We start from the raw sequence: 17550 nt of genomic DNA on the forward strand, positions 1-17550 counted from the left end.
ATGTATGTCTATATATATATATATATATATATAACACAATTCTTATGTATTTACATATATAACACCTAAACATTCACATTTACATGCATGCCACTCTAATATTTAACATCGCAAAAAAAAATCATCATTAGTATCGTTTTAAAATTGAAATGCACTTTTCATGCATAGGTGGATGATGCCAAGGTGTTATAAGTGTAAATATTAAATTTTGGGAGTTAGATATGTAAATACAAAAGAATTGTGTTCTATGTGCGTAAATTTCCCAAAAAAAACATCTTTAAAGATCCTCCATTATTAGTAACAACATGGGGATCAGCACAAGCTATAAACATGCTAAAGAAAAAGAACAGACAAACAAAGCATACAAAGGGCATTTAGTAACTATTATATAGCACCCAATCTAATTATATCATATGATTCCTCTAACCAATTACATTTGATATATTACTAATTCAATTGATTTTTTTAAGAGTCAAATTTAATAAAATATGGATGGTTATCATTATCTCCCCACAAATTAAAATTTAATTTCTAGTATAGTTCAATTAAATTTAATTAATCGTAATTTACATTTTGGTTTCATCATTCTTCCATGCAATGCAAGGTTGTGTGAGACTAGTGCCAATAAAATGTTAAGGCCGGTAATGTGTAAACTTCAAACGAATGTAAATGAACAAGGTAGCAATGCCAAGGACTCCAATTGTAATTAAAAAAAATAAAAGGAAAGATTGAAATAGGTATGATACAACACTGATAAATTCCTAGCTTACCTGATTAAGAAACACGAATATTTATAAACTATCAGCATTATACTACTAACGAATTATCCTGTAATACTTTATACACAAAAAATCGAAGAACAAGATATATAAACTCCAAACTGAAAACTTATATCATTTCAGTAAGGCATTATGTGATTCATACAAATCGCAGACATGAGTGCAGAAAGAGGATGTCAGATAAAATATGATATTGAAACATGAAGATAATCCAAGTTATAGGATAAACATAAAACTTTAAAAATAACCTGGTCATCATCTTATAACGATTAATGTACTCTTCTCCATATCCCCGTCTCTCCATGAGCTGAAAAAAGAAAATAGTAACCAAACAGTACCAGTATGTAATGATTTGATTTAACTGGCTAAAATGTTATTCCTACAGTGGCCTACTACTTGCAGTATTTAGTTATTAGATTTGCAAAAGAAACATTGACTAGTTTATAGTTTAGTCCACGGAACGAGTGCAACATTGCCAAGGGGGTTTCTGCCAATTTGGATGTGATATGATGGTTAGAATATTCAGTTTTAGTAACCATGGCCATCTACAAGGTTTTAAAACTCACATTCGGATTTATTTAATTATAGGGGTTTGTCATTATAGGAAACTTGTAACCCAAGTAAAATAAATCCGAACAGGGAGAACTTAAGGCTAGACCCTAGACTCTAAGAAGAGAGAAGAAAAGACCGCACTAAAAATGAGATCAACGCTCGCACACTTTCATCTCTATTTGGTTTTAATTGGTATCGTGCTCCCACACTCCACAGCCCCAATTACTAAGCTTCCCTTAAATAATTGAACTTTTGGAAGATTTACATAAATACCACTTAATAATTATATTTCATCTAGGGTTTAATTATTTACTTGTTTTACATACCATTGAATTCTTATCTTTTTACTACTAAAATCTAAACTTCAATTTTTGCATACATAACACCTTACCAATGCATGAAAAGATATGTAATTTGCATTTTAAAAGTTAAAAATTGTAGTAATTTTGATGTGAAATGAAATATCTAGTGGTATAAATATAATAAATGAGTTTAGGAGTGAGATATGTAAATACATTAAAATTGTGTGTTATCTTGTTTGCAAATGTCCTTATATAAAATGTTGATCAAAATTTAGGTGTTATACATTGGAATTGACTATTGAGTGGTATGTATGATTGTATGTAAATCTCCCTATAAGGAATTTGTTATAGATATGGGATTTTTTGTCTGATAAAAGTTGTATAACCTCCAGAAAGTTATTATAAAGTGTTGAATAGTAGATATATAAGAATTGGGTGGCATTTTTAGTCATGAGTTTGAATGTCTAATTGCCTATAAGGCATTTTCTATCAGATTGATTTCTTACATTTTAGGGCTGAATTTTAACATTTGCATTAGCTTTAAATTTCCAAATTGCTTGAATTTAAAACCAAACTTTCATTACATTGTTTTCAAATTTTGTGAGAAATGATTAGTGGCAATGAGAAATCCATATCGGGCAATCGAAAACATCCAGTGTAGAAGCATGGTAAGCAAGTTGATGTAGGAGGCAACGATAAGAATATTTACTTAAAATGCAATTATTGCAACAAGCTAGTTAAAAGAGGTATTACAAGGAAGAAGAAGCGACTCTCATGCTCACATAAAAATACGGCATTGTGCGCTAAAATGCCAAAAGTAGTCAAAGAGGAGGTTCAATCTTATATGAAAAAATCAATGATGTCTGCGCATCTTGCACAACAACAATTAAATAATAGAATTGATGTTGGCTCTTACTATGAGAATGAGTGCAGTGCCAATGATTCCTCATCATCTCTACAACTGATCTAGTAAAGGTGCTAAAGATCCCTTAGATCAATTTATGTTGAATGTGGATGATGATAAAAGTCATGGAGAGGGGACAACTGTTGCTCAGAAGATGTCTCAAGAGCATGTTAGAGAAGCACGCAAACAAGTCTTATATGAAAAAGTCAACAATGTTTAAGCATATTGCACAACAACAATTTGATAATAGAATTGATGTCGGCTCTTGCTATGAGAGTGAGCACAATGCCAAGGATTCCTCATCATCTCTATAACTAATGTTTAGAAAAGATGTTAGAGGGCCCTTGGATTAATATATGTTGAATATGAAGGATGATAGGGATTGTGGAGAGGGGACAACTGAAGCTCAGAAGATGTCTCCAGAGAATGTTAAAGAGGCATGCAAATGTGTCTATATGGATATTGGGAGATTTTTTTATGAGAATGCTATTACATTCAACATGGAAACATCTTCTTACTTTAACATGACATGTTATATTGGTGCATATGGTCGAAGCATGAAATCCCCATCTATGTATGACTTGAGAATATAAGTATTAAAAGAGGAGTTGAGTAATGCAAAGAAAAGCATAGAAGATATTAAAAGGACTTGGAGTCAGACTCGAGCTACAATCATGTCTGATGGGTGCTCAGACATAAAGAATAGAAGCTTGATTAATCTTCTAATCAACAATTCATGTGGCACTATTTTTTCGAAATCTGTAAAAGCTTATGATCAGATGAAGGATGCAAAGTACATTTTAGGACTACTTGATAGAGTGATGGATTAAATTAGAAAGTATTTGGTAGTTCAGATTGTGACAGATAATGCCAAGTGCTTATAAGACAGCTGGAAATAAATTGATGGAAAAGAGAAAGCATTTATATTGAACACCTTGTGTTGCACATTGAATTGACTTGGTATTAGAGAAGAATAGAGATTTGTCACAACAAAAACTGTTCTGAAGAAAGCCAAGAAGATACGTAAATTCGTTTACAATCAATCTTTGGTATTGTCTTTAATGAAAAAGTTCTCTAAAAAAGAATACGCCCTGTTGCAACTAGCTTTGCTACAACCTTTTTGACTCTACAAAGTATATTTAAAGTTAAAAAACCATTGAAACCAATGTTCACTTCCACTAATTGGCTTAGTTGTATGTGAGCTAAAAATTTTGAGAGAAGAAATCAAAAAATTTATTTTAAATGAAAGGTTTTGGTATAGTATCGCAATAAGTATTAAAAACCACTCGGTAATTAGTACAAATCTTAAGAATGGTGGATGCAGAGAAGAAGACAGCTATTGGTTTTATTTATAATACAATGGATGAGGCCAAGAAGTTAAAGCACATAACCTAGGAGGAGAAAAAGGCACTTATAGAGAGACTTGAGATATTATTGATGAAAAATGAGAGCTTCAACTCCAAAGTCATTTGCATCTAACTGGATATTTCCTCAACCTTCAATTTCAATATACTGAGAACAAATCCACAAATCCTAAGATCAAGTTAAATCTATATCTTGATTACGGACTCAAACGAGAGAGCAGCTGAAGCTATGTAGCTTGTTCCGCTTAGAAATAAGAAAGGTTTCTTTGGGCTAACTAAGCTAAAGATACTATCACAAAATGCTCTCCGAGTAAAGTTTTAAAATTTCATATGTTCATTAAAACAAGTATTGAGTATCTAACAACTATTTTTTATTCTTAATTACATATTTTTTTTTCAAATATGGTTGAATGGTGGATTCAGTTTGGCTATAGTACTCAAGAGCTACAACGGTTTGATATTAAAGTACTATGACTTATATGCTCATCCTCTAGTTATGAGCATAATTGGAGCGCATAAAATCAAAGTCATAAAAAAAGGAGAAACTATCTAGCAACCTTAAGGATGAATCCTTTGGTGTATATCATGTGCAACAAGAAAAGAAAGATAGAAGTATAGAAAAAAAATATTTGAAAGATAATGAGAATCCTCCTTTATGTGAAGATATGTCATCAGATGATGAGTGATTATATAGATGAGGATAAAGTAGTCACAACAATTGAGTTACAATAAAAAGATCTGAACTTTAATTTCTCTTAGGGTGTCAGGCACAAAGGTAGCACATCCAACAGTAAACAACAACAGATAAAAAGAAAATGTATTTTAAAAATTAAAGTATGACATTTTCTTAAAAATTAATTTTCAACTTTTTCATCAATTAATGTTTTATAATTGAATAGGGTAAGAAAAGATAACTGAAGTTGAAGAAGAATGGGAGAACATAAACTCAACTTATAAAGAAGCAGAGGAAAAAGCTACACATTATGATTATGATTCCAATTAAGACTCAATAAATGATGAGACTGTTGAGAATTTTAATGCTTTTTATCTTATTTACAACTATGGATGATACTATGTTAGATAATAGGAGTGAAAAGTCCTTTAAGCTAAACTTATTTTATGTATTACTTATATATTTTGTGCAATTTATCACTTTTTATCATGTTATGATGCGAATATATTTTTTTCATATATTTATAGCTTATGAAGATATTTTTTTATCCATTTATTTTGACTAAGAAATTTTCAAATTGTGAGGCTTACACCTCATACTGCCTCAAGGCTTACGTCTCGCCTCAAGAATGAAAAATGCCTCAATACCCAATTCCCCACTTCTAAACATTGATATTCAATAACATATATGCCACAATACAAAAATGAGAAAAGAGTAAAAAAGGTCTCCCTCCGACTATTTACACTCTAAAAAATTATCAAAATAGTCCCCCCAACTCTTTAAATAGTTGTTGCAACAATCTAAGTTAAAATTAATGAAAATTGATATTTAGAAGGTATTCTAAGAAATTATATTTTTATTTTGATTTTTCAATAAATTGAATTCATTATTAACCATACTGTAATTCTACTGCAATGAAATTCGTGATGTTTTTTTTTTTTTGATATGTTAAGATCTTAAATTTATTATTTTTTCAAAAGACTAAAATATAATTTTTACAAGTATGCAATAATGAACATGTATAATAGCTTTGCAATCTCTGTAAAAAAGATTTAGTCAATTAAAATTTATAAGATTAAGTAATTCTAAATATACATATCTTATATCAACTAAAAAATACATTTTAGTCATGTGAAAAAAAAATATTAAAATTAATATATAAATTTAAAATTTAGCATCTTATCAAAAAAAAAAAGTTCATGAATTGTATCATAATGGATATAAAATAAAGTTAGTAATGAATTAGATTTACTTAAAAATTAAAAATATAAAAATAAATTCAAGAATACCATCATCTTTAACATTATAAAATCAAGTTGCATTAGTTTTAACTGAGAGAAAATTTCAAACCTAAAGTTTTAAGAGAGTACTTTGACAATCTTTGAAAGACTGATACCAAAATGTCCCCTGCAAATAGTCAAAGGACTATCTTGACACTTTTCTCATGCAAAAATATAAATCAAACTAGGTAGTAGGTTCAACCCCAAACAAAAAACACTAATTAGTCTTCCGAGACCATGCTACTAGCTCAACCACATCATCAACTGAGCTGCAGCCAAATTTCAATTCCTAATTTTTTTCTAATACCAAACCTGATTAGCTGAATCACTAGTCTAATTGTAGGCCTAACCGAGCCATATTAACAAAAACTAGCCAATAACACCAAAAGCTAGACTATTATAGTAAGATCAGTTCAATTTGGCTGAATCAGATTTGCTTCAGTCAAATTTATTACTACGTGTAGATATCAACTTCATACACAACAATTAGAACTCAATTTTCTATAACTGTTTCAACAACAACAAAGCCTTTATCCCACTAAGTGGGCTCGGCTACATGAATTCTTTTTCACCATTGCGTCCTATTTAGTGTCATATTTCATTTAATTATAATAAATTAAGATCATTTTTTATGCAATATGCCCAAGTCTTCCTAGGTTTACCTCTGTCTTTCTTTACATAAGTCGAATCTAAAACATCTGCTCTTTTAATCGAATCATCAGATGGTCGATATTTAATGTGACCAAACCATCTAAGACGACTCTCTCTAAATTTGTCCATCACCGGAGCTACACCAACCCTATCACGAATATATTCATTTCGCATTCTCATCTCGGCAACACTTAACTTAGTTTTATGCTTCTCTTTTAGAGGCCAACATTCAGCGCCATACAGCATTGCAGGTCTCACCACCATCTTATAAAATTTTCTTTTAAGTTTAAGCGGTACTTTTCTATCACACAATGGGCCCGCGACATTCCTCCACTTCAACCAACCAACTTGAATTCTACTAATAACATCCCCATCAATATCATATCTTTTTGAACAATAGATCTGAGATATCTAAAGCTTTCGCACCTTTTAATAATTTGATCACCCATAGTTATATTTTTGTCACTAGAGCTACAACTACTAAAATTACATTCTATGCATTCAGTATAAGTTCTAATCAAACGAATGCCTTTAGTCTCCAAGGAGAACTTCATAATTCAAATTTTTTCTGAGCTTTTTCTCTCGTCATATCCACGAGAAGGATATCATCAGCAAAAAACATACACCAAGGTACATCCTCTTGTAAGTGTCCAATAAGACCATCAATAATTAAAGCAAAAAAATATGGGCTTAAAGTCGATCCCTAACGTAAACCAAAAGAAATAGGAAAATATTTGGTCAATCCTCCTTCTGCTCAAACACAAGTAATAGTTCTTGTTTAAATATCTTTAATGACTTAATATAAATCATATCAACACCTTTCTTCTCAAAAACTCTCAAATGATATCTCTTGGAACCTTATCGTAAGCTTTTTCTAAATCAATAAAAATCATATGTCTTTTTATTATCTATGAACTTTTCCATCAAACCTTTCAATAAATGTAAAGCTTGCATAATAGAACTGCCCGGCATAAATCCAAATTGATTATGAAAAATCTTTATAATACGTCTTAGCCTATGTTCGATTACCCTCTCCCATAATTTTAAGGAATGATACATCAACTTAATTCCTCTATAATTTTCATACTCTTGTGCATCTCCTTTATTCTTAAAAGAGTGGATTAAAATACTCTTCCTCCACTCCTCAGACATCTTTCTAGTTTTTAAAATAATAATAAAGAGTTTAGTAAGCCAAGAAACTCACAAAACTCCTAAATATTTCCACACTTCAATTGGGATATCATCAGGTCTTACAAGCGTCCTACAGACGTTCCACCGTTGATTTTTTTAAATGCCTTCTCATTTTTTTTTAACTAATACGACATTATTATTAGCAATATTAAGATCACAAAGATAGATCGTATTTTTCAAAAATTCATTAAAAAGTTTATCAAAATAACTCGTCCACCCTAAACTTTTGTCACTTGCTTAATAGTTTTTGGTATTTTATCTCACATAGAATTTTCTTCTTCATGAACATCCCAAATTTTGAAATCTTGAATTTTACTAATAAATATAATTTTATTTGTCTTTTAGGTGCCCCTATCTAATTCTACGATGATGATTTCTAGTATTCTTTTTTTTACAACTCTTCATCTTAAAATCTAGAACAAATAATCGATGTTGAGTACTTAAATCATCACTTGGAATGACCTTACAATCTTTAAATTCTCGATAATATCTTCTTCTCATAAGAAAATAATCAATTTGTGTTTTATTAGATCCATTCTTATGAGTAATAATATGTTCATCTCTTTTCTTGAATAAAGTATTAACAAGAACAAAATCATACGCTAAAGCAAAATCTAAATAACTCTACTTTTTTCATTAATCACTCAAAAATTGTAGTCACCATGAATATTTCTAAAATCTTCTACTACTCTACCGACATGTCCATTTAAAGCTTCTCCAACAAAATTTTTTCTTCAAGATGTATCATTTATATTAAGTATTCTAAGTCATTCCAAAATTTATCTTTAGAACCTACAACTAAAACCTACTTTAGAACCTACAACTAAACCAACATGAGGAGCATAAGCGCTTACAATATTAAAAATCTTAGTATCAAATAATAATCTTAAGAGCTATAATTTTATCTTCAACTCTATTCATTTTTATAACAATATCTATCAAACTCTTATCTATAATTACACCTGCAACATTTCTAGTGCGACTCTTACCTGAATACCAAAGTTTAAAACCTAAGCTATCGATCTACTTAGCATTTTGTCCAACCCATTTAGTTTATTTAACACATAAGATATTTATCTTTCTATAAATCATAATATCAACTAATTTTATTAATTTATCAGTGAGAGTATCTATATTGTAAGATCATATCTTAATATTAGTTTCATGGACTAACTTCTATAACTGTTTCACGATACGAGAAAAAGAATTCTTTGAAATCATAGTTGCAAGGAATGTCATACATGAAAAATATATTTTCATGATGGTCAAGAGGAAATAAAAATGAAAGAAAAAAAGGATTCTTAAGCTAAAAAAATAATATTATTTCTTGCCTTGCAATAATTCGGAATTATTATTTTTTTCAAAAAAAAAAATTCAAAGATCTCAGACCTATTATAGATGAAGAAAACAGATTTGACAATCACCGCCTCTTGATCACAGATTTCTGCTCAAATACTGATAAAAATTAAGAAAATTCATAATTTCCTGTAAAAGTGCTCCTTATGGTTTGCAGCTCAAAGCAACAGATTTCACCACACGTATAGGATGTAAAACAAATAAAACCTCTGAAAATCAAAAATTAAGAGAAGAAAACAAAGTATCATGTCACTCGCAATAATAAAAAATTGATAGCATTCCTGTATATTAGTAGTTGAAAATATAAATGAATGCACATAATCAAAACAGCAGGTAATAGCGAGATTCGAGTTCTGGATTAAACTTTAGAAATCAAGTTTCAATAGTTGAAATATAAATAGATAAAAATATATATATATATATTCCGAAACGAGGAAAATGGGCACCATGAATGTACTAAAGTTAATCACCAGTCTTATGGAAAAACAGAAACATGATTATCAAACGTAATGGGATTAATAGTCCATGAGAAGATACCTTAAAAAGATTAGCTTCCAAGTCTGATTGTGAACTGCAATTGACGATCAGAATAATATATCAAAAAGAAATAAAACAATGAACTTAAGAGAAATTTACATGCATACCACAGAATTATTGTATTTACATAGCTAAAGCCTAAAGTTTGATATTTTATAACACTTCAGTGTCATAAAACTATTCATGAAAAAGTGTATTTCACTTTTAAAAGTTAAATTGTGATTATTTTTATGTGATGCTGATTTGTTGATGTGGTATTTTGCATAGTCGAATTTGGCAAAATTAGCACTTCTCTTGGAGGCCATTTGGGAGAGCTATAGTTGACATGAAATTAGTTAAGAAGTCTATGACGTATCAAGTATTGCCTGTGAAATTAATATAGGTGGCATTCTTAGCCAAGAAAATCACCTACTCGCCTCCTTTAATATGCGTTGAACGAGTCCAGGCAAAGCAAATGTACTTCTGATCAAGCCCAGATTCAAATTTATAAATACTACAGCATTATATGTTACCAAGAGAATTTATTCACATTTTTTTTTGTAGTCTTGTGATACATTAATGTAATGACCCAAAATTCCTCAAGTACTAGCTAATTAGGAACCATTAATGTGTGATTAAAGTTAATAATCAATTCATCCAAATTAAATTCTGTTAAAAAGGATATTTAATTAAAATAACAAAAAACTAAATGATAAATAATAGAATTATTTGTGGAACAAATTAGGAGATCAAATCGATTCACAACAAAAATTCCCATTTACGATAAAATAATGGTGCAATAACTATTATACAGTATATAAGAAATAATTCTTATGTCTTCCTTTATCCTTTCATTTCAATCAATGATGGTGAATCCTCACCTTTCGATAGACAAATGGGCCCATGGCACAATAATGATAGCATCTGAACCCTAAGTACGGATTGTCCTGTGCAAGCTATTTATAGAAGGATTAAGGAAGAATTATATGAGCATGCTGGTTAGAAATGGATAGAGTTTAGGGTTGTGCTAAATATGAGGATCAAAATGATAAATCTAACTTAAGATTTCAATTCCTATGGTTTGAAAGTAGTGTGAAAGACTGGTAGGGTAAATTGCATATAATATGGTATTGGCAACTCATCCAGAAGATTAAATTCAATTATTAAAATATTAGTTAAAAGGAGTCGGTGATTGACAAGCTTAATATACATTGGGACTTGAAAAAAAATATAATCAAGTATAGTAAATAGAGTATTCATTTATCATGCTCGATAAGTTAATTATATTGACTAACCCATACATGTAAATTGGCAAAAGATGTCTATATGCAATCATTGTCTTGAGAAATTGAAAATGAGAAGATGCATCAGGCTAATAAGAACTAAGTTGATCTGATTATTACTTGGGCTGTATGGTTCACATTATGTTTAGTTTTTTAGAACTGATTAAAATAGAATTAAAAACTTTGTTTAAAGAGAGGTGAACTAGTCTTCTATGACTTTGAGGATTGTTGATAACAAGTAACTAGCTCAAAATCTAAGTTATTATGTGGGCAATCTCGCTTTTAAATAGTAATAAGAACAATTTTATAAGAGCACATTAGGTAATAAGTTCCTGAGAGTATAATAAAGGTGACTTCCTCGTGATTCATATGCATCCTTAATGCTTTATGCAAACCAAATACAAGATATTACATATAAGAGCATATTAGTCCTTTCTAAATACGTAGGAAAATAAGCTATAATGCTTATGTTTTAGGTTTGCCTCCCAATATAATTATAAGTCCTATTTTCATTATTGAAGATATATTATCTTATCAAATAATGTTGGAAGCTCGATAATTGTTTGTAGATTCCTAGAGGAGGAGTTCCTACGATTGTCGTTGCCTCCAATTAGCATATTAAACAGGTTTTACCTACCAACTTCGGTGTTAAGGGTGTCATTTAGGACAAAAGGAAAATTTAGAGTATGAAAAAATGTTGAGCATTTCTGGCAAAGCGGAAAGGAAAGCATTTCTCAAATTATGCATGGATGAACAAGAATAAATAGGAGAAACTACCACCTAAACTCTTGGATGACTACATAAAAACTAACTCTCCAAAGGAGAGTTCATTGCACTATGCGGAAGTTTGTGTAATATAACCAATTATTCAAGTTAAATCAACTCACAAAAGTTCAATTAGCCATAATAAATCAATTAGAATTAATCAAACGAAGCTTCAATGGGATTGAACCAAATCCATTTCCATGCCCCCTTAAGGAATTTTTATATGTCTGAATTTTATTTATTTTCTTTTTTTTATTATCATATTTGGATAACAATAAATTTTAATTTAAATATTTGATTAGAATAGATATTAAATTTTGGATCTAATAATTATAACCATATTTCCATATATATGAATTTGTGGCTTTTTTTGATTGGCTATTGATGATTGAATGAATACAGATTATTTGTGAGACAAATTGATCATCCACTAGATCAAATTATGTAGATGGGATTCCTTCTCTCCCACACCCCAACCCCTACCCCTCCTTTCCCTAAAGCACACTCTCTCAGATATTGCGTGTATAATTTAAAAGCTTGATCTTTCAACAACTACCATAATTCTATTTTTTTTTATTTTAATTATAGATTAAAATTACTTTTCTTCCAATCATGGCATCATCTTATAGTTTAGAATTTCATATGATATTTTTTTGTCTTTTCTACCTTTCTAAAGCCTAACAAGTATCCCATCAGATCTCAAAAATTTACAAAGTACGTCATAAAAAATAAAAGTTAAATTTTATATGTAACAATACACCAAAGTAAATTTAAAAACTCCAAATTATCTTCTCTGAAAAAATAAATCCATGTTAATGTTTTCATTTAATATTTTTTAAGAATCACTCATTGCATTGTTTAATTTCATGAAAAACAATCACTGTCATTCTTAATATAGCAAAACTAAAAAACAAAATTCTGGTTCTATTTAAAAATTTTCATCCTATTTTCCTCCCTTTAAGAACTATCCTACCATATAAATCATCAGAAGTTACATTGTTAATCCGTTTTTTTAAATTCACTTCCTAAAATTTTCAGCATCCTTATATCTGTTATGTCTCCCTAATATTCATCATTCCTTAAAGTACATTTATTTTCTTACTAGCTCCTTGCTCTTAACTCCAAATTATTTTCTTACTAGCTCCCTGCTCTTAACTCCAAATTCCTTTAGCCTTTACACAAATTATCTTAACCAAGAATCTCAGTAACAATCTTTGTAATAAAGATGACTATTCTGTCCAGGAAAAATTTTTAAAATACTATTTTTTATAAATTTATAATTTTAAATAAACACACAAAAAATAACATGTTAGCAGACGATTGTGCCACGTTTTGTAAAAAAAAAAAAAAAGATTAATTGAGGATGCTTATATATTACTATTCTTATTTTTAAAAAGCCATAACACCAAGCCCATTTAGCTCAGTTGGTGGAGTACAAAACCCAACTTTGCGGTCGTGGGTTCGAGCCCCATGATGGGTGTTTTCTAGATGCATAACTTTTGTTCAATTATTTTTTTTAATTATTTAATATTTAAAGTTGTAAAACATGTGTTTTTTATTTGCTATAATTAAGTTATAATGTGAAACAAATCTATAAAATAAATCATATCATTTTTATAATGTTGAATTTAAATATAATAATTAAATGTAACTAATAATTTTGTGATTTGTTAAAGAGATTGGCAGAAAACAAAAAAATATAATTTTGATTATTGACCAAATCCCTTAGAAAAATCATTTTCATTTAATCAATATAAATCATTAAATTGACCTGAGAAAAACAATCTTGTTAATTTAACAGGATTTGCTTCATAATACAATTTATCTGTAATATTTAATTTTTTTAATGGATAAAAATTGCGTAATTTAAATTTGTATTCAACAATTTTAAAAACTAAATATATTTAAAATTATTATTTGACACAAATTAGCATGAAAGATTGATTTATTTTTCGAGGTAAATTTAAATGAAAATTTCAATAATTAAAGTTAATTTATTTTTATAATATTGATATTTAATTTTTTTATTAAAAATTTAATTGAGATTATAATTTTTAATAAATTTTATATAATTTTAATTTATATGTTAAATTAAATAATTTCAAAGAATAATTAAGCAAACATTATGCCTCTAAAAAAGAACCATCATGAGGCTTGAACCTATGCCACAAAGTTAGGAGCCATGTACTCTACCAAATGAGTTAAATGGATTTGGTGTTAATGTTTTACAAATATAATAGTATTAATACATAATTATCCTCAATAATTTTTTTTTTTTTTTTGCAAAATTGCCACCTCAACAAGCGATTGTGCCTGCTGACGTGGCAAAGAAAAATCACCACCTCATCAAGCGATTTTGCATGTTGACGTGGTAAAATCAGCAGTTGGCATGGTGATTTTGTCTATTTAAAAAATTTCATTTTTTGAGCATTTATTTAAAATAATAAATTTATAAACAATGTTATTTTTAAAATTTTGTCTTTTGCTTGCATATCTAACATTCACAATAACCAACAAACACTAATAAGTTGTTCATCTAAAAGCTAAAAAAAACAATGTGTTGAGAATGAAGACAAAGAGGGAGGAAAAGAATTGGATGGATATATGCGGAAAAAGAGAAACTTGGGATAAAAGGGGCAGTAAATGGAGGAAGATGAATGCAACGAAACAAAGACAGAGTGTGTGTGTGTGTTTTGTGCACCATAAATATTTATCCTTTTCATATCATTTCGTCTAAAATGTGATACTTCAAATACAACTCAATTAGAATTTTAGAAACTTCTTCTACATATTCTCTCAAAGGCTACTCCAGTCTTCATATACAAATAAATAAATCTTCTACATTGACAACTAAAGTTCCTTATAACATTGTAGTATGTTACAAAGATTAATCATAATTTAGTACTTTACAAACTCAGGAACCACTTTAATCATCTTACATATAGAGCATTCATAATAAGGATTTAGGGGCATAGCTATGGTATTCAAAATTCCATAGATACTAAGTTTAACAAAGAGATTAAATAAACAAGATTTGAGAAAACATACACATCAAGCAGGCTGTTGTCTATGAGAAGCTTCTTCAGTTCAAGAGCAATTTTGATAGCAACATGATTGGGGATCTGTAAAATGGTATTAGAATTAATGACTTCTAAAAACAATGAATTAAAAATATCTATAAAATTATCAATCAAAAAAATCTTAGGCAATTAGTGATGAAAATCAGAGATCACATAAAAAAAATATTATAGAGCTCCAGTGAACCATCACAATCTAGAATGTTTAATGCAGAAAATTGGTTTAATATGTGATGTGTATTAGAACCCGACAGTTGGGGCATATTGGTTAAAAAAACTGATATTGATAATTATTATTACATTTGAGATAAGACTTTCAAAGAGGGCCGATTTCAAGAGTTCGCCCAGCCCCGAGAAAAAAAATTACTAGACATTTAGAAGTTCACCATATCTACTATATTCCCGATTAAAATAAGTATAAAAAAAGGAAAATGCTAAAATCACTGTACCATTCTAGAAAGTAGCTATTAATTACCAACAAAAACATTGATTAAAAAAAATAGCATGAGTGAGCTTGCACTGGTAGCATAGATCAATCTGCATAAATCAAGGCAATAAAAGTAACACTCCATTTCATGGATCTAAAAATTGACTAGAAGATTGAAGAATTGCTTAAAAAAATGGATCTATTTTTTGCAGAGGATCAAGCTTGGATTGAAATCAACAAGCCGATTAACGCAAAACTTTAATCTGATTTAAACAGAACCATGCCCATACCGAATTTAACTAGCTTGAATCTGATTGATAAGACTATGCATCCATCTATAAATTAAGTATACATGTGTTTTCAAGTATGTACTCGCACGTTTATGCAATTATATATGTGTGTAACTATTCGTGTTGATGCTTGCAAGTATTATTGAATAAAAACTGGATTAGAAGGTTAAAAATTGTATCAGTCTTAAAATCGACATTAGATCAAACCAGCCTAAAATTAAGACTATGGGCTCTAGATCAGAGAGGATGGATTTGAGCCAAACTTTAGAAGGAGACTGATAGGCCCAAGATCAATTACTAAAAGCCTTCTATTTCAATCAGATGAACCAGCTAGCCGCCTTTCTTACCCTAAAATTAAACAGCCAAATGGAAACTACATTAAAAAAAAAATTAGCAACTATGAGTCCAAATACTGATCCGTACAGATCAAAGGGAGTGGAGCTCTGCTTCACCCATCAGCAAGCTAGCAGGGAAATGGAAACTAAACAAAAATTCAGTTCTAAACAAGAAACTAAAACCAAACTTCAGTTCTAAACAAACAAAGAACCAGTAGCAACTACCAACTTCAAGCATAAACATCATTTGAAAGGCTCGTATGAAGAATCAAACACAACCTCCAGCCAGATAAAGTGCAGGATTGCTGATTGTCATAAGAAAGAAAAGTACATGAGATTGAATAAAAAAAGAGTTCTATTGTGCAAAATTCAACCTTTGTGACGGTCAGCATCCTGCTGAGAAGAAATCTGGAGAGAACATAATAGTGATCAGCATTGTCCCCCAACCACACTTTGACCTAACTTGCAGAAGAAAAACAAGAAGGAAACAATTAATCGGCTTAGAATAAAGCTTGTTCTTTCAATAACTTGCGAACTAAAGCTAACAAAGTAGCCAACCTTGACAAAATCGTATTTTGAAGAGGCGTTTCGAGCGGGAAACCTAGCCGACGGGATGGCAGCTGAATCAGATTTGTTCTCCAAGGATTCGCAGGTGGAAGACGGCAACGATGCAGAAACGGATAGCGCCGATATGCCCTCCCTGCATGACTCATTGATTCCGAGCTTGGGCGCTCCCTCGTCCATGGCAGTGCTCTGTCTCCGAGATTTGGGCAACAAAAATTTATCTAACCAAACAAAGATTTTTTTTTTTTTTTTTTTTTTTTGGAGAAAAGTAAGGGCTAACTCGCATTTATTAAAATCAATAAAAAACAGCAAAAATTAAAAAAAAAATTACATCAATAAAAATAAAACAAAAACAGACAATACAACAATCAAATAACAACAAACATCAAAACAGTAACAGTAAACTAAAAATCTTTTATGGATCAAAAAATCATGACCGAACTCCAAAAATATCATCAAAATAAACCTCATCAAAGAGTCTTAGAGAAAGAGAGATAAGCAGCAAATTAATGCATTGTTGAAAAGAAACATGGAATGGCAATCATCTCCAATCTCCAAATCATCAACAATAATTAGAAATATACTATTGATCCAGCATTACCAAACCAAACTATTTTGATATAACAATAACCATCAATTCCAAAACAGTAGAAAGTCGATCCTCAACCATCATGCAAAAAATCCACACAACGATCCTAAGTCCCTGAATGTTGATGTGATGAATATTGGAGTAGTTGTGGTATACAAATGAAGAAATGTTAGTTAAAGTGTGAAATAAAAATAAAAATTAGCTCATCCTAACCCATATCAAGACTAAGAAACTCCAACATGAAACTAAACTAATACTATAATAGCATAAAACTTTAGAAATTAAATGGTTGAAAAATAAGTTTTCATCCAAATTTAAGTGAAAGGATTATAGTATAATGTGGTCTCTAAAGAATGGCAAGTTATCATAGTATGAATAGGCACATCATAGCTTAAACCTGGAAATAAGGCCAAAAGAAAACATCAAATTGAGTATCTGAAATTATAAGAAGAAACCAGAATAAAAAACAAAATAAAATAGCCTACCCTTAATATAAATGGTTGAAAACCAAATTTTCATCCATATTTATATAATATGGAAAAGAACTAAAAAAGAAAATCAATAGTAAAGAAAAAGGAAAATAGTATCATCAAAATAAAAAAAGCATCAACAAATCTAACATGAAAAATCAATTCAAATCCAAGAAAATAAA

At 29.7% G+C, this 17550-nt stretch overlaps 1 protein-coding gene across 2 annotated transcripts in view; it reads right to left on the reverse strand.

Annotated features, from left to right (window-relative positions):
- Positions 1-16553, reverse strand: part of LOC110028504 — a 43060-nt gene extending 26507 nt beyond the window's left edge. For both annotated transcript variants that reach the window (XM_020730379.1, XM_020730380.1), the window contains exons 1-5: positions 16304-16553; positions 16120-16203; positions 14665-14738; positions 9590-9623; positions 1028-1086 (exon numbers count right to left, since the gene is read on the reverse strand). In XM_020730379.1, the coding sequence (XP_020586038.1) occupies positions 1028-1086; positions 9590-9623; positions 14665-14738; positions 16120-16203; positions 16304-16489 (437 nt within the window). In that variant the 5' untranslated portion in view covers positions 16490-16553. The remainder of the gene's footprint in view (positions 1-1027; positions 1087-9589; positions 9624-14664; positions 14739-16119; positions 16204-16303) is intronic.
- Positions 16554-17550: the final 997 nt, after the last annotated feature.

The sequence above is a fragment of the Phalaenopsis equestris genome, unplaced genomic scaffold (assembly GCF_001263595.1).
Source record: "Phalaenopsis equestris unplaced genomic scaffold, ASM126359v1 Scaffold000513, whole genome shotgun sequence".
Lineage (NCBI taxonomy): Eukaryota > Viridiplantae > Streptophyta > Magnoliopsida > Asparagales > Orchidaceae > Phalaenopsis > Phalaenopsis equestris.